The following is a 23,887-nucleotide window of genomic DNA, read 5'->3' as shown; positions in this document are numbered from 1 at the left end:
TGTGCATACTAGACTGTAAAGAGAATATCTTGTGTATTGTATGGATGCATCACCTGTCAATTAAAAAACCTGTGGCCTATGGCTTAGGCAGGAAATAGAGGCAGGAGATTGGCCGGGAAGATGTGAGGAGACTGACTGACCATGGTACCTGAGCACAGGTTAGCAGTCACGTGGCAGAATGTAGATTGGAATAAATGGTTATTTTAAGTTATGATCTAGTCATAGTAGAGCCTAGCTATATGATCAAGGTATTTGCAAATATATTTTGAGTCTGAGTCTTATTTCTGGGTGCATGGGGCTGGGAGGAAGAACCAGGACCAACTTTAACATTTCACACTCGGCCAACTACATTTTTTGATGGTAGGAAAGAAAAAAAAAAAAAAAAAAAACCGAACCAGTCACGGTTGCAAAAAATTGTTACCCTAGTACTCGGGAGGCAGAGGCAAGAGAATTGCCACAAATTCAGCCTGGACTACACAGATGACCGCCCCCACCCCCAGTAAAGGAAAAAGAAGATGACTCAGTGGACAAAATCCTCATTGCATAGACTTCACACCCTGATCATGAAGGAGCGTGTCTTTCCTGTTCCCTTCTTGTACCGGGTGATGGCACAGGGTTTTGGTGTCAGGTTCATCTTAGACCTCCGCTGGCTGTCTCTGCTCTTTCGGTGTCTTTTCTCTGCCCAGGCCCCTCTCTTCTTGCCCTTATCCTGTGCTCAACAACCTGGAATGTACAGTCACAGTGCCACTCAGAAAAGGGATTCTGGCTTCCTGGAATGTTCAAGGTCTTCTTTCTGTTTCTGCTGCCTTCCCACCTCAGACCCAGCATTGGATCCAGGCTGGCTGGTGACCCTGGAATTTAACAGAGTGGGACATACAGAACACAGCCATCCAGACTGCTATGGGCTTATGGGCCTGGTGGGACATCTTTAGTGCGATTCCCGGGTTATACTCTTTCTTATTTTTCTTTCCTTCAGGCACAGGAGGCCTATCTCCTATCCACTTTATACCTCCTCAGCCCTACAGATTTCCCTGACCTTCAGAGAAAGCAGCCCAAGGTCACTGGCAGAGGGAGAGCCCTGTGACCTTCCCTTGGACCCACTCCTCTCTTTGGAGCTTTTCAACCCTCCTCCCGATTCTTCTTGGATCTGGACTTTGGCCCTTGGCCTCTCAGGCCATTCTCAAATTCAGCAAGAACTCTCTCTCACAAAGGGAGCTCTTTCTTGGGGACAAGTTGCCCGTCCCACTCTATGATGGTGCAGCATGCCCCTCCCCATCTGTCCCCCTCTCTGGCTTTCCAGCACACACCCCTCCCCAGCCGCAGGTTCTAGTCTTGTCTCGACATGCCACCCATACCCGCTTGAGTCTCAGCTGCTTGTATTCTACCTTGTCAGGAAAGTCCCGGGGTTTGTGTGCTATGTAAGGATATCTCAGTGTTTTCTTCTTCCTTCCAGGGACTCGTTGCTTGGTGCCCTTGGTGTCAGTTGGTTTGATACCACAGGTTGCTCCTCCTCCCTGCTCTGTAAGATCTCATTCAGTGCCCCTACACCCCCAGCAGGGAAGTGTGAGGATGAGTAAAGCGCTTGCCAGGGAAGCCTAAAGACTGAGCTGACTCTCAGCATCTATGTCAAAAGCCAGGCAGGGTGGCGTATGCTTGCAATCCCTGCACTGGGGAGGCAGGCTGGATAGGCCAGCCAACCTAGCAAAATTGGTAAGCAGCAGGTCCCAGTGAGAGACCCTGCCTCAAAAATACAAGGTGATGGCTCTTCTGAAGGCTACCATTACCTCTAGTCTCTGTGCAGATGCGCACATGTGTGAGCGATGGCACACAGAGAGAGTCCGGGATGGGGAGGGAGCAGGCAGTGCATGTATGGGGACTTTGGCTTGAGTTGGAAGTCTGGGGCCTTGGCTGAAGTTGCACGCCAGCCCCAGCTGCCCTGTTCTGCACTGTGCTCCAGCACCGATGGTGCGCTGTGAACTGAGCAGGCAGGAACACTTGCAGATGGGAGTCTGGAGTGAGGTGCGTCTTTCCTCTTGGTCCTGCGTTGACTTAGTAGCTCTTTCTAGTTCCTTGTCATTAGGTCATGCTTTGGACTGACCAAACTATCAAATACAATACATGGATTTCAGATAGCCTAAAGATGGAGAAGAGGACACACCCAATATGTACCCACTTGGCTATGGATTCTCAGCAGCAGGCTTGTCTGTATTTAAGACCCGCTGGCATTTCAAGGTTGCCACCAGAAAATGGATCTCACAGGGTGATGGTTAACTGTGGAAAGGTGCTGGTGACAGCTGGGGACTGTGTCCTATCCCTTCATTCCTTCCCCAAAGATAACTGCTAGTTTCTTCCACACCCGCAGGGTGCTTGCTATGTTTGCCTGTGTGGTTTATAATTGCCTTGCCTGGGAGAGAGCACTTCCTTATATCTGCCAGAGCCGGGAGAAATCCCTCAGACTCCTAGGAAGAACTTCAGGCTGACAGCAACCAGGGCTCCAGATGGTAATCTTCCAGATACCAGCTTCTCTTCAACCTCAGGTGGTCAAGGTGCCTTCCCATGGGAGTGAACACAGTTACCACTGGCTTCCTCTCCACCTTCTGTACAAGGCTTTCTGGATCCTTTGAAAGGACTTGTATTACTTGGCCAGGCCTACATGGCAAAAGGAAGCCATTCTGAAGTTAAAGTCTGTGGGAGGAAGATGTTTTCCCTTCATGGCCCTGTCCTGCCTCTTTCATCCCCCTTGGCCTCCTGCTGAGCAGGCTCTGATGTGGTCCCTGTGGGTTTTTCTCTTCCTTCCTATCTCTCCTTTCCTTGAGTCCTGGTTTCTGCCAAAACTGACCTGCGCTTCTATTTGTAGTCTTTGAGGTAGGAATTCAGGTGTGACTGCCTGTGCTAGGATTTGGAGTTGAAGAAATTAGGGGGGAAAATTACAGTTGATTTGCTTGAGCTGAGAGGGACCAGGGAGGCCACCCAGGAGAACCCTCTCACTGTGACGTAGAGGAACACCAGTCTGAGGGCCCTGCCTGTGCTTGTATATAGCTCGCCTCTGCCTTTGTGCACTGTCCTGACGTTGAAGATCACCAAGGATGAGGAAGGCTTCCCGGCTCCCAGCAGTCGGATCCTGTGTGAGCCATGTGTGAGATGGTCAATGGGTTCCTGGGTTGCATAGAGTCGGAACCTTCCGGGACCCTAGCATGGCTCTCAACTCAGTTGAACTTGACATGTTGGCGGACTGACTCCTTCCAGCATGGGTCTGTCTAGTCCCACGGGGTCCTGTAACTATACTCAGAGGGTTCTACCTGTTTGAATGCTCTGCAGTTACCGCCTTGAGATTCGTAATCTTTGGAACAAAAGCTTCATTTTCATTTTGCCCTGGCCCCTGCAGAAGATGAAGCCAGTCTTGCATGTGGGTCACTGCACTAAATGCCAAGCAGTAGATCAATCTGTCCTTGCAACTGATTTGAATTTGGGGAACAGGCCGTTCCCCGGGAATAAAGAAAGATTCATTTCTTTTCCCTCGAATACACTGTGTTCTGTTTTCCAAATTTGCTGTGCATCTCAACTCTGCAGATAAATTAGATGGCTGGATGAATTGTTCTTACTGGAAGCAAAGGCTGGGCCGTTGGACTTGCATCCCGTCCCCGATCTTTCAGTCCAGAAGTGCGAATCAGGATCCCACAGTGATGTGGGATGTAGGGAGCTGAAAACTGAGGCTGAGAAAGGAGGTTGCAGATTGCAGAGATTAAGCTGGGAGTCTCTGCATGGTCCAGCTTCCTGCTGTGCCCCTCGCCAGCTCTGAGGCTTTATGAGGGGAGGCAGGGAGCAGGTATGGAACCTCTTGTAGCCCAGGCTGGCCTCAGATTTGATGATGACTAAGGTCAAGGATGACCTTGGACTTCGGATTCTCCTGTCCTTATCTCCTAAGCACTGGAATTACAGGTGCAGTTCCCCCATGCCTGGATTACTGTGTGGTACCAGGGATGGAACCCAGGGCTTCATCTGTACTAGGCAAACACTCTTATTAGTTGAGCCACATCCTTAGTCCAGTTCTGGGCCTATGAACCACACACTTTCCTGCTGTATAGATTCAAGCATAAGGGCCACCCTGAAGGCTTTGAGGAAAAACTAGAGGAAACATCTGTGTCTAGCATTGTGTTTAAGCACACAGTCTTATTGGCTAGTATCGCCTAGTATTTTACTGCCAATATTGAAGGCTGAGCAGCATCTGACTGGCTGTTGGGAAGAATAAAGTGTTCCAGGCAGGAAGCAAAATGGTTGTGAGTACAGAGAGAGGGCTGGAGTGTTTTAGGGATTCCATGGGCACCATGTTTTGGGGACCGAGAGGGAGGAGACTGAAGTTCTTAGAAGATTCTGAAACACAGGACGAGCCTTATGGGGTTGTTGCGAGGCACTGGCCGCAGAGTTGGGCTAAGCAGGAGCCTGGAGATGATCGCAGAGACTTTGGGCTGAGGCGCTCTCTGTGCAGTATGTCACTTAGGATAGCTGCCATATGACAGAAGGATAGAGCCTGTGGCATCTGTTAGTGTTTTTGGTCACTGTGACAAAACACTTGGTATGAATAACATAAGGGAGGAAAGCGGGTTTGTTCCGTTTTGGTTTTTAGACAAGGCTTTAGGAATCCAAGCTAGCGTTGGACTCAGTATTGTAGCCAAGGATGACTTGAGTTTCTAGTCCTTCTGCCTCTGTGCAATCCGGAGAGTACCAGCTATTGTACCCAGTAACTTAGGACTGTCTTCATGTCAAGCAAGCAGTCTGCCAACTGAGCTACGTCTTCATTGCCAGGGGAGGGGAGATTTATGGTTAACTGGCTCCATTTCAGTGGGCTTGTGAGGCGCTTGGAGGAACAGGTGGCAGAGGGGTCTGGCCATCTCATGCCTGCCGAGGAGGGGATGGCTCCAGGGAATGGAGGGAGGGGAAAAGTAAAGATCTAGAGACCAGACACCTTTCTTAAAAACGATGCACTCCAGTGATTTCCTCTCAACCAGGTCCAATCTGCTACCTCCTAGTGATGTCACCACGGGATTATGTCATCAGTGGATTAGCCCACTGGGGAAGCCAGAGTCTTTCAGTGATTGGATCCATCAACAGTCAGAGATCAAGTCTTCAACATAAAAGCCTATGGCGGGGATACATCATGTCCAACCCTATAGCTTGTCTGTGCTACTTTGTGGGTTCTTCTTTTTCCCACCCTTTATCTCCCCACACCCCCATATTTCACCCCTATCACTAGATAGGAGAAAATGAAGGATAGAGGGGAGAGAGAGAAAGATTCTTGAATCTAATTTCTTTCTTTTTCTTTTTTCTTTCTTTCTTTTTTTTTTTTTTTTTAAAGATTTATTTACTTATTTTATGTATATGAGTACACCACTGCTGTCTTCAGACATACCAGAAGAGGGCATCAGATCCAATTACAGATGGTTGTGAGCCACCATGTGGTTGCTGGAAATTGAACTCAGGACCTCTGGAAGAGCAGTCAGTGCTCTTAACTGCTGAGTCATCTCTCTAGCCTGAATTTAATTTCTTTTAATTTTTTCTTTGAACACAGCTACTAACACACCTCAAACAACTCCCCCCCACCCCCAACAACCACCAACCCTGTCTATTGAGGCTCTAGCACTTATATACTGTCTGAAAAGTTCCCAGAATTCCAAATGTCACACTCTTGCAGAAACTAGCTGCAGCTGGCAAAACCACACCTCTGCTAGAGCATGAGGCAAATCATAGTCAGCTGCTGTGGGCAATCAGAAGCAGCCTCATATCCCCACACCTGGAATTAAAATGAAAAGATATTCTTAGAATATTTCTGTGTTTTAAAAAGAAGCCAAAGTTCTAGAGTTATTACTATACAGCCCATGATATTAAAGCAACTGCAGCCAATGAAAGGTTTTATCTCTGTAAGTTTCCCACATGTTAATGCTTTGCTACAGCTCTTGCCTGAGACATGAGACCTTGTTTGGCTGACTTTCACTATACATCGTCTCTGCTCTGTATCTTTCACACTGATGTAGGGATTCAGTAGCATCAGAGGTCCCAGACTGTCTTGGCACATCCTCTCCTTCCATCACAGTATCAAGTAAGTGTTTCATGACATTCCCAGTCCCAAAGAACACCAAAGAGTTCCATTTGTCAAGCAGTGTTATACAAACAACTTGTCTGTGTCCTTACAGCATGGTAGGCATTAGGGAAAAACAATTACCTTTCACTCACTTCCCCTTAGCACTGTTTGCTATGAATAGAACACACACACACACACACACACACACACACACACACACACACACCCCTACCTCTTTGGTGACTTTCCTGGTTAGCTTCAGGTATCCACAGTTACCTGAGGATTGGTTTATGGGGCATTTTCTTAATTGCTATCTGATACAGGACCACCCATCCACTGTGGGCAATACCATTCCTAGGCAAGGGGTCCTGGACTGTATAAGGAAGCTAGGGAGAGCATGCCAGTAACCAGTGTCCTTCCATGGTTTCTTCTTGAGTCCTGCCCTGATCTCCTTGAAAGATGGATTGGAACTCTAAGATGAGATAAACCATTTCCTCCTCAAGTTGCTTTCGGTTGTGGTATTTATCACAACAGGAAAACAAACAAGACTAGCGACACTTGACCCTTCCAGTATTACAGACAAATTGAGTACGACTTCCACCATTACCAGTGTTGACTAATTTTTCTGTAATCTGTTCCTTTTATCAAAGCAACTGCCAGCAGCCTTACCTTGTAGAGATAGGGGGTCATCCAAGGAATGTGGTGACACAAAGTTTTAAAACTGTCTTCTCTCCTTTTCATATATATATATATATATATATATATATATGTGTGTGTGTGTGTGTGTGTGTGTATATGAAAAACACCTTGCCCTTCCCTTAAGTGAAGGAATGTATCTACAGATTTGGGCATCTGCTGAGGACCTGGAAACCCCTTCATCCCCCATCATTGCTGAGGGTCAGGTTGCTGAACCAGGGCCCCTGTTATTTCCAGTAAGCATTCTGTAATGGGAACTGTGTTTCTCTCTTTGTTCCTAAAAGGAAGTTGTTGTAAGTGGCTAATTAAAAAAAGGAAAGGATGGTGCATACTTTTAATTAATCACAGCACTCAGGAGGCAGAGGCAACTGTATCTCTAAGAGTTTGAGGTCAGCCTGATCTACACTGTGAGTTCCAGGACAGCCATGGCTATGAAGAGAAACCTTGTCTAAAAAAATAAAAAAATAAAAGAAAGTGGTTGATAATACTGTCTGTAAACCCCCAGAGATGATGACTTACTTCTAAGGGTTCGACATTTATGAAGTGGCGTGCCTATTAGTTTATAACGGAGAAAGGCAGACCATTGCTTTTTGGGATTGAATTCTGGCAGCCCTGAACTCATAAAGCTATAAGAAATTGTTGGCTGTACTTAATGGGCCATTTGTTGTGTTAAAATCAGTAATACTAAATATTTATTAGCCAAGTGGAAAGATTTATCTCTGTAAATTGCTGTGACTCATCTTTCCGCTTGCTGATTCTGGTTATTTAGATTATTTTTGTTTAAAAATGAAGTCCTGTTGCAAGCCATTCAATGTTTCCTGTCTGAGACTTGCTATGTATAATACCAGTCTTTAATGTTGACATACATTTTAGAAGTAGGTTATCATTTTCTACTAAAACTCCTTAGGTTTTCTATGGATGTGTATTTTAATCTACACATCCACTGCGGGGAATTGAAAACTTAGGAGCATTGAGCCCCAAAATCGCAAGTCTGGTATTTTTCTGCATTTATTTAAGTCTCATTTAACTTGTTTTGGAACATTCAAGGGACAGTTCTTACACAACCTTGTTACTATTTTCCCCAAGTATTTTTTAAATACTTTTGATGTCATTATGGTATTTGTAAGGTTTTTTTGCTGTAATTGTTTATTGCTAAATACACAAAATCTAAATTCACTTCTCCTGGTATTTTATTTTTATATTCCTAAGAGTTTTCTAGAAGGGCCATCATATCATTTGCAAATAAAGGCAATGTTTATGTTTTCCTTTCTAACCTCCAGGATTCTAATTTTCCTCTCTTGCCTCTTTGTATGTGGGCCGTTACCACAGGGCAGCCAGTTCCAGCTCTGTGCTCGGTACAGCCATGGAACAATAAGAAAGGGCCAGCCTCAGCCCCACAGTCTTTCATCTTTGTAACTTGCAGGCTAAGGGAGCAAGGCGGGATGGGGAGTGGGGAGTGGGGGTGGGGTCATGCTCCTGGACTTGCCTTCTGATGGGTCTTTCCATTGCAGTCAGTCGAGTGCCCATCTGGGTTACAGTTTGGGCTCGATCACATACTGACCTCTTCTGCAAAGCTGTGGGGGGTAACTTTGTGAGCCAGGAAACGGGTACCGGTTGTGATCAGAAAAATGAGCCTGTTCTCACAGGCTCTACCCATCAGCCAGTGCAGCAGTGGCCATAGCGATGCTGTTGGAAGCTCCAGAACTACTTGAGTTTGCTTAGGTTGCACCTTGGTCTTCCTCCTCTCCCTGTTGTTTCATTGATGTCCAAAGCACTCGCATCTGCCAGAGTCTCCTTCTGACCAGCCATTCTCTCCTTAAACTATACTCTGTGGCTTCATCAGGTCCTCCCTGGGATGGGCTCTTCATTCTCATCCTGTAAAGCAAGCACTAAGCCCTGTGCTCTTATCCTCACATTCTTTTCTGACAAGGGCTTAAGCATAGAGAAGTAGAGTCTGGTGGTGTGGCCTCAGATAGTGGGTGCGGTGCCCAGAGCTATAAGTGACCATCAGAGGTCAGAGCTAGTGTTTGGTGTTCTTCGCTTGATGAGGGCTCTGGATGCAGCTTTGGTAGAGCCAGCCTGGCTTCACCTATGGAGTGAGTGTCTTTGTGTGGGTTGACCATTCTATAAAGAGGTCAGAAGCAGGGCCACCAGAGTGTCTGCAGACACAAGGAGGCTGTAACAGTCACCCCCTCCGGATAAGTGAAACAGGGCCGGGCCCCTAATATTGCTGCCTTTACATCTAAAGATGCTCTGAAAGTACAGGTGCAGAAATCTCGAGTCTCTTCTCTTTGGGTTGACACTTTGTCGATCTTTGAGCAATTAGTGGGCATCCCTGTCATAGTTTCTCTGTGGATGTCTACTAGGTGACAGCGGTGGAAGTCAGCAGCTAGCTTGTCACTGTCCTCTTCCCTGCTCCTTCTGCCCCAACTAGCCAATGGACGAGCCCTGTATCAATCTCCAGAGCCACATACCCTGTTTTGATGCCTCCTGTCATAGTTCTAGTCGAGAATCAAACTGTAAGAAGCAAACCACACACACAACTCATCCTAGAGACAAAGGCCCCATTTTGCTGGCGAGGACATGGAGACTAACCTGTGGACTGAGGATGGGCCTCAGCCTTCACATGCCTAGCCTAGATCCTTCTTTGTAGCTTTCTTGGTGGACCGACATGGAGCTGCTTTGCCTTCTGTGTCTGAGAAAGGTACCTGCTTCTCACTGGAGCCTGTAAATCCCGTATTTATGTTCACCCCTGTGTGGGCAGATCATCTTAAGCCTAGTTCAGCACACCAGAAAGAAGAAGAAGAAGATGTGAGTTAATTATTCTTCAAGGCAGGAGTCTCACAGCTGGTGGTTTCAGAATACCACGAGCCCTCTGGTTGGGGGCCAGCTGGAGTTAAACCTCTACTTGGTCCTTGTCCCAGGAAGCCCAGATACACTTGTTTACAGCTGTCTCTCAGTGATGTTTGCCAGACTCTGCTCAGGAGGAACGTTTCCACTCCCATAGTGCGTTCTCTCTTTCATTTGGGTGTTCAGGGGGATCCACCTATTTATCACAACTCCCTAGGAACCTGGGAGAACTGTGGTGGTTTGAATGACTTCCCCCACCCCCACCCCCACCCCGTATGCTCTGGTATTTAGCACTTGGTTCTCAGTTGCCGACCGTGCTTGGGAACGCTTAGGTGGTATAGGCTTGTTGGAGGAAGTACAGTCACTGGGGGAATGTCACTGGGGGTAGGCTTTGAGCTTCCCACCACTCCCAGTTTGCTCTCTCTGGTTTGTACTTGTGGTTAAGGATGTGAGCTCTTAGTTTCTTGTTTCTGCCTTCACCACCATAGTGAACTCTTATCTCCCTGGAGTGTAACCCCTAATACACGTTTCCTTCTATGAGTAAAAGAGCCTTGGTCATGGCAGCTTTTCCCAGCAGCAGAAGGTAACTGATGCAGCTCTGTGTGATGCCTCTGCAGAAGTGGAAATGGGATGCATTTGATGAAACTACAGCCTCGGGGCGGGTCCCAGATTTTCCTGTTATTTATGTGTGTCATTAAGACCATTTAGTATCCATGGAGAAATCCTGGCCTCAGTTTCCCCAAATATAGTATGGTAGCAATGCTCATCTTCGAAGTCTGCAACAAAGTAGAAAATTAAAAGGCTGTGAAAGCAGACTTAATAAGGTGATTCTGCCATGGATTTGCCAAGTTAGTTTGTCTCCCTAAAAGTTGCAGTGCTTTTCTTGAATCTGGGAACATCATCACACCATGGGAAGAGAGATCAGAGTTCGTGGCTATATCAAGCAGCTTCGGGTGGGGAACTGGGCGGATGGAGGCTCCCTTTCTTTCAGCATAGGAAGCTGGTCCCTGCATGTCCCTGTGCTCATTTGCGTCCAGTTGGAGTACTGCAGACCCTGATGGAACAGGAATAAGCCACAGATGCCCTGGAGCTTTTGGGGGAGCCTGGGAACATGCAGCTGTGATGGGTCACAAGAGGACTGGAAAGGTCCGAGTTCTTACACAAAGCCCAGAGCCTAGGGAATGATTCCCCTTCCACAGAGAGGCACGTGTGCACATGTGTGCATGCCTGAGTGTGTGTGTTTATGTATGTGTGTGCATGTGCAGATGTATGTATGTGTGCATATGCTTGTTATGTGTGATTACATAAACACGTATATGTGTCCATGTGCTCATGCATGTTCTATACATGGGGGTATACACACATATATAGAAGTGCTTGTATGTGTATGAGTTTGTGTGCTTGAGTTAGTATGCATGTCTGTAAGTGTGTGTTGATGCTTTAATGCATTTTTGGCTCCCTCTATCCCATATCTTGTTCCAGGTCTCAGCACAGGCTCAGTAGCACTAAACTGTCTCATCTCTGCCTTTGTCCTCAGGACAGGAAGATCCCAACAGTTTGCGTCATAAGTACAACTTTATTGCTGATGTGGTGGAGAAGATCGCCCCTGCTGTGGTTCACATTGAACTATATCGCAAGTAAAGAGGCCTTCCCTTTTTCCCTCACTAATAAATAGCACCAGAGCTACTTCTGAAGCACATTAAAGTGTCAGGAATGTCACTGGGCAGATTCTTGGGTTACGATCAAGTTCGCTGCCTTAGGGAAAGTTCCCTATTTAGACCTATAATCTTGGCCCTTTCAGCATTTTAATAACTTCTAGCTCTGAAGTGATTCCCAGGGAATATTTCCTAAGTGGAATATTTTTGATGCATTCCAAAAAGTAGCTTAGTGTTATTTTTAAAACGTTAAATGCTTGCTACATGTGTGTGAGTTGCTCTTGCAGAGTCATTCACTTGTGTGTGCAAATGAGTTCAAGCTCAACTAATGTCTGTTTCAGGCTTCCTTTCTCAAAGAGGGAGGTGCCAGTGGCCAGTGGGTCAGGATTCATTGTGTCGGAGGATGGACTGATTGTGACAAATGCGCACGTGGTCACCAACAAAAACCGGGTCAAGGTTGAGCTGAAGAACGGAGCTACCTATGAAGCCAAAATCAAGGATGTGGATGAAAAGGCGGACATTGCGCTTATCAAGATTGACCACCAGGTGAGATGCATCTGGGGCCCGAGTGCCTCCTGGGCCTGCAGTGCCCAGCTTTCAGAAGGTGAGGTGGAGATGGTGAGGACATCAGAGCTCCCTGGTCCCCACAAAACGAAGCTGCAGGGCCAGACAGGTCTCATCAAAGAGGGACCTGAGCAGGGGAGGAGGGAGGAGGGAAGCCCTTGGAAGAAGCTGGCTCTCAGATCAGAGGTTTTAAAAGTAGCATCTTCTCTTTATAAAGCAACAGGCTACAAAGAACTTAATGGGTAACTGGTGAGAATGGAAACTCCTAGCCTTGATGACGAAGCATCTATTACAAAGTTATGTTTGTCTCCACTGAGGTGACCTGGATTCTCCATGGCTACAGAATGGGATTTGAAAAGATTTTTAAAAATTGTTTTAATTATGTGTTGTGTGGGTAAATGGGTATGCACCGAGAGATGTTGGATATCCTTGGCTAGAGTTACAGGGTTATGGGCCACTAGACAATGGGTCTCTTGCAAAAGCAGTATGCTCTCTTAACCACTGAGCCATCTTTCCAGGTCAAGGTTTTGGGAACCTTAAGACAAAATTAACACCTCTCTCTTGAGCCCCTAAGAATCTTTAATATGATGACATGACCATAGTCCCCTTAGAAGGGCTGCAATGCATTATCTACTCAAATTATAGCCTTCCACGAGCCTGTAACTTAGAAGCAGGGCCAGTATAAAACTAAGACACAGTAAGAGTGAGCTCAATTTGAAAAATGCTTATGTGGAGTTGCTCTGCGAGTTATTGGAGTAGCTACTTCTAGTCCTACCTGAATTTTATTTTATTTTATTTTTGGATATTTTTGAGACAAGGTCTTAAGTTCTGGCTGTCTTAGAACTTACTTTGTAGACCAGGCTGGCCTTGACCTCAAAGAGATCCTCCTGATTTTGCCTCCCAAGTGCTAACACACCCAACATTAATTTTTTATTAAGGGATTGAAAGAAAATGTTTTTAATTTAATATTCTGCTTACAGTCATATTTGCTTAGCAAAGTCTTTGTTGTTTTAGGTCTCATGTGGCACAGGGTGCCTTTAAACACATCTATTATCTGTGGGTGGCTTTAAACCTTTGACTCTCCTGCATCTACTTTCTGTATGTGAGGGTTATGGACATGTAGGACCAAGCCAGGTTTATATAGTATTGTGGATCAAGCCAGGGCTTTGTGAGAGCTAGCCAAGTACTCTGCCACATCTCCCACACTTGTTTAGCAAGGCCTTCATGCCTGAAACTACATACAGTTTTTACTGGATCACCAACAAACATTCCCAGTCCACCTCATGTAGATCACATGGCGATGTGATGTTGGTTTGCACTCATGCTGAGACTGGAGTCTCTACTTTCTTCCTGTTGTTGGAAATTCCTTCAGATAGAAGGCAGAAGGGTCGGTAGGAATTTTGTGGTTGGTGCAGAAAAAGGTGTGAGTGGGGCGGGTAATGAAGTGTAGCCTTTTCTTGTGACTTCTTGCTTGCTTCTCACCTGACTGTGAGCTATGAAGTCAGTTAGATGTGAAGTCCTACTGTGTGTTCCAGCTATTGGATGGAGAAAGCTCAGGGTACTACTGGGGCAGTATCCCCTTTAAAATAGCATCAGGCAGCTGTTCAGAATCTCCCCTCATACCCTGCTTGTTTCCTTACCTTCTCAGAGGCTGGGATGGTGAGGGCTGGGGCTGAAGGTTGTAGATACAGGCTCTGTGCCCATGTAGGTGACTGACTTTACTGAGGTCATGGTTGTGTGTTATTTCTGTTAAGTTCCTGTGAAATTTCTATCAAGAGCTCATCTTTCTAAATGTGTTTATTGATACCAAGACAGTTGGTCCAGGCTCTGACTTCTCATCTAACCATTCTTTAGTATACAGAGTAGCCGTGTGTTATTCCCATTTTATAAAAGAAGAGGGCTGGTGAGATGGCTCAGTGGTTAAGAGCACCGACTGCTCCTCCAAAGGTCCTGAGTTCAAATCCCAGCAACCACATGGTGGCTCACAACCATCCGTAACAAAAATCTGATGCCCTCTTCTAGAGTATCTGAAGACAGCTACAGTGTATACATATAATAAATAAATAAATCTTTTAAAAATGTATTTTAGAAGAAGAAAGAATGCTCAGAGACCACTCCTCCATCTTATCACCCTTAGCCTCCTCAGAGCCAGGCTGCAGATTCCAGGTACCTAACTCCATAGCCATTAGCACAGGGACAGAGCCTGGCCTTCACATGGGATGGTGTAGCCTGACCTTAAATAACCCGAGGAAAGGTTGGTGTGTCCCCTTTTAGAAAGGCTGCTAGCAAGGTGTCTAGGATTCGGTGGAGGCACCGGAAGGAGATTGGCCAGAATAGCACAGCCAGTGACCACATGTAGGACCTTCAGACTCAGTTCCTGGAAGGCAGCCAGCACTGGGGGCCTCCTGGCCATCTGCAGGCAGGGCTCTGGCCTGTGTGGTTTGTGAGCTGTCTCCTCAAGTAATTTCATGTTTGGAATGCGTGGGTGCATACCACGTGATTGCTTCCAGTCCGGGGATATTCTTTTCTGATTTTGAGCCAATGTGGAGACAGGAGGAGCCTCATGTCACCTCTGGCATAACCAAGCAAAATGTGAAGGCATTCCCTGAGAGTCTAGCTCTTTAACCAGAAGCCTGCTGTTTGACTTGTACTGCATGAACATCCCCCCCCCCCACCACCATGTTTGGAAATATAAAATTGACCTGATGTAGCTTTTGAAAATGGAATTGGAAATGCAAGGCTATTACACTGCAGACACCCACATCAAAGCCTGATTCCTGCCTGCCCCCAACCCCTGCCACCCCTCTTTTCTGTTTGTCCCTGTTCTGGTGAGAGTTATTCTAGGGAGAGTCTGGCTTGTAACAAAGCTTGATTTGGAAGGAACAGGCTGGCCACCCAGTTGAATTGTGTTCGAGCAGAATTTACCCCATAGAGTGTGGTATGATCAAGGTGTGTGGTGGGCAGTGATGGGCTAGGCGCTTGCTTGGCGTTGTGTCATCCTAGGGGCAGCAACCAAGGAACAGGTCAGGGAAGGTCAGAGAAGACAGAGTAGGATTGTGGGTGTGGTGGTGTATACCTACATTTGAGGGAGGGGGGTGTGAAGGTAGGAAGAGGAGACAGGAGCTTAAGCCCAGTGACTAATTCAAGGGTTGGCCATCTAGGCCCAGTTTCCTATCAGCATGAGTTGTCTGTGACTCACACTGTCCTTTTTTGTGAAATAGAAGGTGCAATGGGCATGTGATGTCATTGTTCACTTGGTTTTTATCCCACTTGCCCCCACCTTTTTTTTTTTCTGAGATCACCAGCCATCTTTTTTGGGGGGCAGATTCACCACTGGGGAGCTTGGGGGTTGGGGGTGGGGAAGTTGTCCTATGCCACAGGGCCTCGACCCACATGGCCCAAGTCTGGTGAGCGCATGCTACCCCTTAGAATTGCAAACCACTGGTGGATGCTGCTCAAGGAAAGGACACATCGTGTAAGGCCTCTGTAATCACCGCCACAAGAGCAGGCCCTTCCCAAGTTCCTTCACTTCATCCCTCTCACAGAGATGCTTCACATCTCTAAGGGCTTGGAGCTGCTTGGCTTGCAATTGCCAGAGAGCGTTCTGGGCTTGTGACCAAAAGCCTCTCTTTTGTTTCTCTGCTGAACAGACATATGTGCATGCACTCTGCCTGCTGCATTTTGAGGCCCTGAAGAACTCAGTGGGAAAGGCTCACACAGGGTAGCTGTCTGTGGTCGGGACTCCTCCTGTTCCACCCCCTGGAGGGGAGAGGATGACCCCTACAGGTCTCATGGGATTCTCTTGTCCTCGAGCTGAAGCTAAGGGTCCTCAATGGGGTCAGTGTTGGTCTGGAGGTGGGGGTGGGGCTCACACATGTAAATATTTTAATGGAAAGCAGCTTTGAGGGCAAACTAGTTCAGCTTGAGATGCAAACTACTTCCAAACTCGAGCCACTCACTGGCCCTGTGTACAGAATATTTTTAACTTTAATCCAAAGGCAGTTTTTGTATCTCTCTCTCTCTCTTTTTTTCTCCCTGAGCAGTTTAAGAAGAGGAGAGAGCCTCAAGAGATGGAGGAAATGTAAAATGTCAACCTATCAGGTGTCTTGAGTCTGGAACGGAGGCATGGGCAGAGAGATGGGGAAGTGTTCAGAAAGCACCAGGGAAATTTTGTCATGCAGCTGTTTTTCCAGCTGTTGTACTGATTCCTCCAGATGCCGTCCCATCTATGCTGTAGAAATCCTTTCTTTCACAGCAGCCGTTCTCAAACTATGGGTTGCAACCCCCTTGGGGGTCGCATAGCAGATATTTACATGAGGATTCATAACAGTAGCAAAATTACAGCTATGAAGTAGCAATGAAATGACTTTATGGTTGGGGGGTCACCACAACACGAGGAACTGTATTAAAGGGTCGTAGCATTAGGAAGGCTGAGAACCACTGTTTCAGAGTGTCCTGACAACTCCTTCCTGAAACCCACCCGCTCGATCTGTGGCCCCTTCCCTCATCCTCCTACCCCTCGCCATCTCTGCACAGCTCCCTGAGGCTTAGAGTGCTCTTTCTGCCTGGCCTTCCCTTGTCCTTCAGGGATGCAGTCACATCCTGCTTTAGACCCCAGGGACCTCCCTTGCCTGACTCACTGCATAAAATAGTTTCCCACATCTGAGTTCCCCCTCACACTCCATGCCCCGCCCCCCATCATTCTGCATTTGCCCTCCTTCCTCATTTAAATAAGAATTTGTTGCTACTTGTTGCTGTTTAATTTTTCATTATTTGTGTGTGTGTGTGTGTGTGTGTGTGTGTGTGTGTTAATATGCTGCTCAGAGAAGCCTCAAACTGCTGGACTCAAGTAATTCTCTCGTTTCAGCTTCCTCCATACCTAGGATTTCAGGCATGTGACCCTGTACCTAGCTGCCCTTGATTTTGATTTCTCTATCTCTGTCTCTCCCCATCTCTCTGTCTCTGTGTCTGCTTTCTATCGCTCTCTGTTTAGGTGACAGCTGCTTTCCACCTTACTCTTTGAGACATGGTTACTTGCCAAACCTGGAGCTTATTGACACAGAGAAAGCTCCAAGGATCCCTTTAGCTCTAGCTGCCCCGTGCTGGGATCACAGGTGTGCCTGGCTTTCTGTGGCATCAGAGAATCAAACTTAGGTCGTCAAGCTTGTGCAGGAAGCACTTCACTGACTGAGCCACCTCCCCAGCACTTCCTCTGTGTTCAGACTCCACATCAACTGCTAGAGTATAAAGGACACATTTCTTTTGGCCTTCAGGTCAGGTCTTGGGTACTGGATAGCTATGCTGGCCAGTCTTAGGTCAAGTTGACACACAAGCTAGAATTATCTGGAAGGAAGGAATCTTAATTGAGAAAATACCTCCACAAGATCCAGCTGTAAGACATTGTCTTAATCAGTTATTGACGGAGGAGGGCCCAGCCCATTGTGCATGGGGCCGTCCCCAAGGCTGGGTTCTATAAGCAAGCCTTGAGGAATAAGCCAGTAAGCAGCATCCCTCCATGGGCCTCTGCATCAGCTCCTGCCTCCAGGCTCCTCCCTGAGTGAGTTGGACTTCCCTCGATGATGAGCAGTGCTATGGAAGTGTAAGCCAAATAAACCTTTTCCTCCCCAACTTGCTTTTTGGTCGCGGTGTAGAACATGGGCAGTTGAAACCGTGATGGAGAGACAGCATCTGCTCGGGGATTAGCCAGGCGATCATGGCTATAGTGTTCCTCTGAAACAGCTTCAGATAAAGAGGGCTGTGCAGCAGGCTGACTGTGCACTCTTGTCTCCCACTGTTGGCTTTGGCCAGATACAGCCCGAGCCAGGGTTACACTGAGCCTGTGGTCTTGGTACCTCTGAGTGCTGAGGAAGCAAGGAGAGACTTCCTGTGGGTTCTTTTCCCTGACGCCAACCACCAGGTAAATATTTGGACACAGCCTTTATCCCGGCCCGAGGTGGCTTTCTTTCTCCCCTCAGGCCTACCAATGTAGGTAGGTGCCTGGCTGGCCACCTTTGTCCCACCAGTCCCACAGACCTGTTTGAAGTGGCTGAGGCATAGCCTCTGAGTACCGTTGTTTTTGCTTACTGAGGGTCCTCTTACTGCTGAGAGGGCCTGAAGTCTGATGCTTCACCGTGGAGTTCAGAGCAGGGTCACTTAGGGGGGTGTGGGGACTGGGACTTTCATATCGAAACCTCCCATGATTTGGCCCTGCCTGTGGAGAGTCAGCCCCTGGTGGCCGGCTGCTGGAGATGACTCACTCGGGTTCTCCTCAGGCCACTTGACTGTCAGAGGATGCTGACTAAGCCCATGGGCTCTTCCAAAAGCAAATCAGATAACCAAAGCTTGTGCATCCTCTGGATGCTGTCCTCTTCCCGTAAAGCAGCCTGGAGTCTGGAGTAGACCACACTGCCCCGGACCTTCCTATCTGGCTGTTGTGAATGTCCACTGATTTTTGTACCCGTCCATTTTGGATGCTTTCTGGGCCTCGGCTTGCTGTACTTTTTTGTGGTCTTCTCTCTCAGAACTAGGAGGGCTTCTGCTGCAGTTGTCAGAGATGCCAGAGAGTCTGTGCAAAGCTCCTGTTACCAGATTGATTTTTACTTTTTTTTTTTTTTTAAGAGGGAGGTGAGCATCAATATTTCAGGAAGGAAGAAGTGCAGACTGGGATGTGGGGATGTGGAAGGTGGCTTTTATTCTGCAGTGCAGGTCCTCAGTCTAGAGGCAAACGGCCGCACAGCCCCTTATTGTTCTGATTGTAGTCATTTTGGCATGTGAAAATATTTCACTTCCCCAAACTCAGAACTGGAGCCCTGTGTGTTCTCTGGACCCATTTCAAGAACTTCGTTGATGGTTGAGGAAATTCTTTGGCTCTATTTTTCTCTTAATATGGCAATGCCTTTTTTTCCCTCTCTGGCACCCTTTGCAGGGAGGGAATCAGGAGGAGGAGATGAGGGTTCAGGCAAAGCAAGTCTCAGGTCACTGGGAGTCTTTCCTGTCCTTCTCATCTGGGGAGGGGGGCGTGTTGCAGAATGGAATTTATTTGACTGTTGTGAGCATGCCTGTGTGTTAGTCTAGATTGGCCATCGGTAGCCTCTTGCCATATCTGACCCCCATCTTTTTTATTGTAAACAGTTTTATCAGAACACACCCATGACTGTTCATTTATATAGTCTATGGCTGCTTTTATTCTGTTCCAAAGAAGTTGCATACTTGGCCCGGAGACCATATGGCAAGGGAAGCCAGACATTTGGTTTCCAGTGCTTTCTAGTGAGAGTTAACCAGCACTAGTGACAGATAGAATCTTTATTCTGAGGGAGAGGCAAGGGTCTGGGAGGACCGTGTGAAATAGCACAAAGCTCAGTGAAACACCAAGGGGCCAGAAGAAGTGAGAGCTGTGTAGCTAGCTGACTTCATTTGTCTTTCTTCTGGGAGGAGTTTGCCTCTGTTAGAATGAGGCTTTGGTTTTGCCGGACTGAGCAGAGAGAGGCGTTAAGTCTCTCATTTCTCTGCAGTGTTGGTAACGAGGACTTTACTAGAATTATAAGATGTTTTCCAGGTTCTCCCTCTCATTTGCTTGTGTTGTATATGCTATTGAACACCTGCCATGGCCAGACGTTGTTAGATCTGCTTAGACATCTAAGGTAAACTGAGGTGGGGCGTAGAGTTGGTGACTGATCACCTGGCACTTTTCTCTGAAACAAAGCTTGATTTTGTAGGGCCGGCAAGAAGCTCCCTGGGGCTGCCAAAGAGGGTGAGGGGAATCAGGTATGCACGCTCATACATGGTGGGGGAAGCAAGTTTCAACAAGCTCCGACTACTTTACATATATACATATATACACACAGTTATCGGATGGAGCACAGTTCCAAACAACTTTACATATACATATATTCACATATACATATATTCACATATACATATATTCACATATACACATATTCACATATACACATATTCACATATACATATATTCACATATACACATATTCACATATACATATATTCACATATACACATATTCACATATACACATATTCACATATACACATATTCACATATATACATATTCACATATACACATATTCACATATACATATATTCACATATACACATATTCACATATACATATATTCACATATGCACATATTCACATATACATATATTCACATATACACATATTCACATATACACATATTCACATATACACATATTCACATATACACATATTCACATATACACATATTCACATATACACATATTCACATATACACATATTCACATATACATATATTCACATATATACATATTCACATATACACATATTCACATATACACATATTCACATATACACATATTCACATATACATATATTCACATATACACATATTCACATATACATATATTCACATATACACATATTCACATATACACATATACACTTACACATGTCTGCACAGGTAGCAATAGTGGGCACAAGTATAGAGCTGAAGATTAGTGTGCAAGACAGGAGTGAAATGGAGAGGAGACAGAGGGGAAAAGGGGCAAGAGCCTGCCTGAGGCTGGAAGGCTTCCGCAAATGGAGTTTATTTGCAGAAGGGACGGTTGGTTGGTTGGAGTTGAGGTGCCTTGAGCCAGCCTTGGGGACAGGTGGGAAATGACTAGTGAAGCTTTTTAATTCTTTTTTTCTGCCTAGCCTGGATGATCTGTATCTCCGACGACGGCAAACAGGCATTTTCCAGCCACTTTATGATAACTTGTAAATCACAAGGCCAGTGTTTCTCGTTAGCTGCTATCTCTTTGTATTGTCTAAGTGTCTTGCTGGCCTACTCCTCTTCTGGGAACTTCCAAGGCCTTCTAGACACTCAATTTCCAGAGAGGCTCAGAATGAAAAGGGTTCTTAATTATCTGGACGTAGAACACAGTTTCCCCTAATTGATTGCTAAATCTCCAGACCTCTATGGTTATGGAAAGGTAACACCTTGTGGTGGATTGAGGACTGGTTGTTGGACTAAACCCACGGATTGACAAGACACTAGTTAAAACAGGACACAGAAATTTCAGAGCAAGAACACTTTAAAGAGAATTGCAAACCAAGGCATTTCAGGTCAGTTACCATGGCCAAGATGCTAGGCCTTAGCTAATATGAGGATTGCCCCACCCCCAACCCCACCCCCATTTCCTTGCTAAGAGCCTAACGGATCTTTTAAGCTCATCCATTGATTTTTCTAAATATTTATTGAGCATGTGCCATGACAGGACACTGCTGCAGCAGCCATGCTGAGGTCGGTGGTCAAATGGGTTGATGTATCTAGATTTGGTCAACATCCTGTTTCTTCTCCTGTGGGTGCCACAGAATATGTATGGCTGTTGGCTCCCATATAGAGCTGTTGACATTTTGTGGTCTAAAACAGAGCAAGAAGATATTTGAAATAGTGAACATTTCTTGATATAGCTCACATGAAGACTAAATATTATGGTGGTGTTCATAAACAGTGAGGAGGAAGGAGGTTGCACTTCAGCGTTTACATTCCTTCTCTTCTTTTGCCTCCTGTGTTCTTCTCCTCCCATCTTCCTCCATCGCTCTCAGTTCTTCCATCTCCCTTCCAACCAGCTTCTCATGTGTCCTGCATCCCTAGATACCAATAACATGTCCAATGGGGAAAGGGATGCTGGTGACACCAACCTCATGAGCCTGTATACATGGTAGTGGTAGTACCCATGGAGCAGGTCCCTCCTGCCCTAGCCTCTCAGCTCCTAGGTTGCATCTTTCCGTTCATCACAGTCATCCTTGACTCTGTCAAGGTCCTACACTTGACCGTGCTGCCATTCATAGCCTCTTCCTTAATTGAAATTCTAGGTGTTTCACTCTTTGTCCACTTGGCAGATGACTTTGTTGGTACGTGATTTGTGCTTTTATAACCCGTGGGCTCAGAGAGGTCTTATGTTCTGAGGCCACTGTCCCAATTTGATCTTTGAATTTGTGTCTTGTTCTAGATTCTCTATGGGACAGTGGTGTGTGCTCAGTGGGCTTGGAGCCTTGGCTCGGGTGATTCTTCCTCCTCATTCCTCCTCAGGATAGCTCCTGGTCTTCCCAGTACTGTGCTACAGGGACCTCTGACCCTGCCTGTCCCCCTTATTTGTCTGTGTTGATTGTAATTATGGCCCATGCCTAGAAGACATCCTGTGCCCAAAAGAGGCATGGGCCTTGGGGGTACTGTCACACTTCACAGATCTTAGGGCTGGGAGTTATGCAGGACTTGGGGTGACAGACTAATGGCATGTTCCATGAATCACCAGGCAAGGGAAAGTTTCTGCTCTGGTCTAGGTACCCAACACAATCCCATAGATATGCATAGAGATAGTAATGCCAAAGCCCTTGAGGTCATCCATCATCTCTGGGTTGAGCCTTGGGAAGGAGAGATGCCAGGCTTTTCTTCCTTATTCCAGTTTGTACCGTGTGGAGATACATAGCCGGTGGCAGAGCACTGGGTTTGAGGCCAACTGGGTGTCTGCACTTGCCAATCTGGGAAATTTTTTGTTATTCAAGGACCAAAGATAATACAGAACATTAAGAAGTGGGGAGAGTATGTATTAAACAAGAAAAGATCCTATGAGCCCGGGGCCATGTTTTATTTCACATTGCCTTGCAAATGCTATACCTGGTCCTCAGCAAAGCTTTGGCTCACCTGATTCCACAGCCCATGGTTGTACCAACCTTGCTAGTCATGTGCCGGAACACTCTCCCCTCTCTCTTTTAAGCAAGTTCTTGGATGGTAACATCCCCCTTCCCCAAACCCCCTCTGCTTTCTTCTTTCTGGGTAGGGGGCGGGTGTACACAGTTCTCCCTACTGCATAGTTTTAAAGAGAACGAGTGGCTGACATAACTGTTTCCAGAAGACATGTTGAATCACTCAGTTGAGTTGCAGCCAGTGGCTGCAATGTTAGCCTTTGATGAAAACTTCAGCCAACATGAGGCCCAGCCTGAAAGTCCCAGCCCTAAACAGGAGTGTGCCGGGCAGGCAGCTGGCAGACACAGAGAACTGCAGGCTCAGCAGCAAAAATATTTTTGCAACCGAGGAACCTGTCGTACTTCTCCAAGGAGAAAAAGAGATGATTAACTTGGCTCATTAGGTTAAAAAAAGATGGGCAACTTTCCCTTCGTTTTGGTTTTGTCGGTTCATTTCATTACTCTTGTCTTTAAACTTCAGGGGATGAGGTGAGCGCATGGGATGGTAGTGACAGCTGAGCTGGTGAAGGGACTTGGCTTTCTGCTGTCCTTGCTGAAGGATGACTCGTCAAACGACCACCTCACGAGTTCCAGACATCTGTCCACGCGATGTCTGAGATGCTGCAGCGATCTTGAGACCTTCATGGAGAGTTGTGTGCAATTTGAGGCTCCCCCTTACCTTTCTGATTTCACCCCTTTAACTACTGCTAATGGGATTTTCAGCAACAACCACATATGGAAAGAGCCCTAATCATCATAAGTGACTCTAGACTCAACTCTTTTTTTCTTGGAGGAAGTAGTAAAATCCAGGGAAATCAATCAAGTAACAGAGTGAGTTAATATAAGAGCCAGGAGCAGAGAGATAGCTCAGTGGGGAAAGGCACTTGCCACAGAAGCCTAATGATCTGACTTGGATTCCAGAACCCACGTGAAGGTAGAAGGAGAGAACTGACTCCACAAAGATGTCCTCTGACCAACATATATGTCCTGTCACATGCATGCTTGCACGCACACACACACAAATAATAAAAATTTAAAAATACAGGATTCCACCCAAACCAAGATGTCGGTTCTCCTGTAAATATGTAACACACTAGAAGTATGTGTGCCCGTGAGCATGTTTTGATTAATCTTTCCTTGGCACCAGCTTGTTTGATGTTAGACCTCAAGCCCAAAAGAGCTATCCCTTAGCAGGGTCTCCGTTTTCCTGCTATGTGGAGTTCTGGCAGTTATAGTTCATCCTCTGTTCACTAATGAAGCCTACAGCACATGACACCCTGAAGCCAAGGCCAAGCTTACCAGATTAAGACAGATTCTCCC

The 23,887-nt window shown here is 46.4% G+C and overlaps 1 protein-coding gene across 1 annotated transcript in view; it reads left to right on the top strand.

Moving 5' to 3' along the window:
• Htra1 (HtrA serine peptidase 1) overlaps nucleotides 1-23,887 on the top strand; it is a 49,943-nt gene that overhangs the window by 13,936 nt on the left and 12,120 nt on the right. Inside the window, exons 2-3 of the mRNA XM_021167440.3 lie at nucleotides 11,160-11,259; nucleotides 11,619-11,823. Of these exons, the coding sequence (XP_021023099.3) occupies nucleotides 11,160-11,259; nucleotides 11,619-11,823 (305 nt within the window). The remainder of the gene's footprint in view (nucleotides 1-11,159; nucleotides 11,260-11,618; nucleotides 11,824-23,887) is intronic.

This window comes from Mus caroli, unplaced genomic scaffold (assembly GCF_978045245.1).
Source record: "Mus caroli unplaced genomic scaffold, Mus_caroli_1 scaffold_8, whole genome shotgun sequence".
Taxonomy (NCBI): Eukaryota; Metazoa; Chordata; class Mammalia; order Rodentia; family Muridae; genus Mus; species Mus caroli.
Note: the sequence above shows the minus strand (reverse complement) of the source record. Positions and strands in the feature narration are given on the sequence as shown.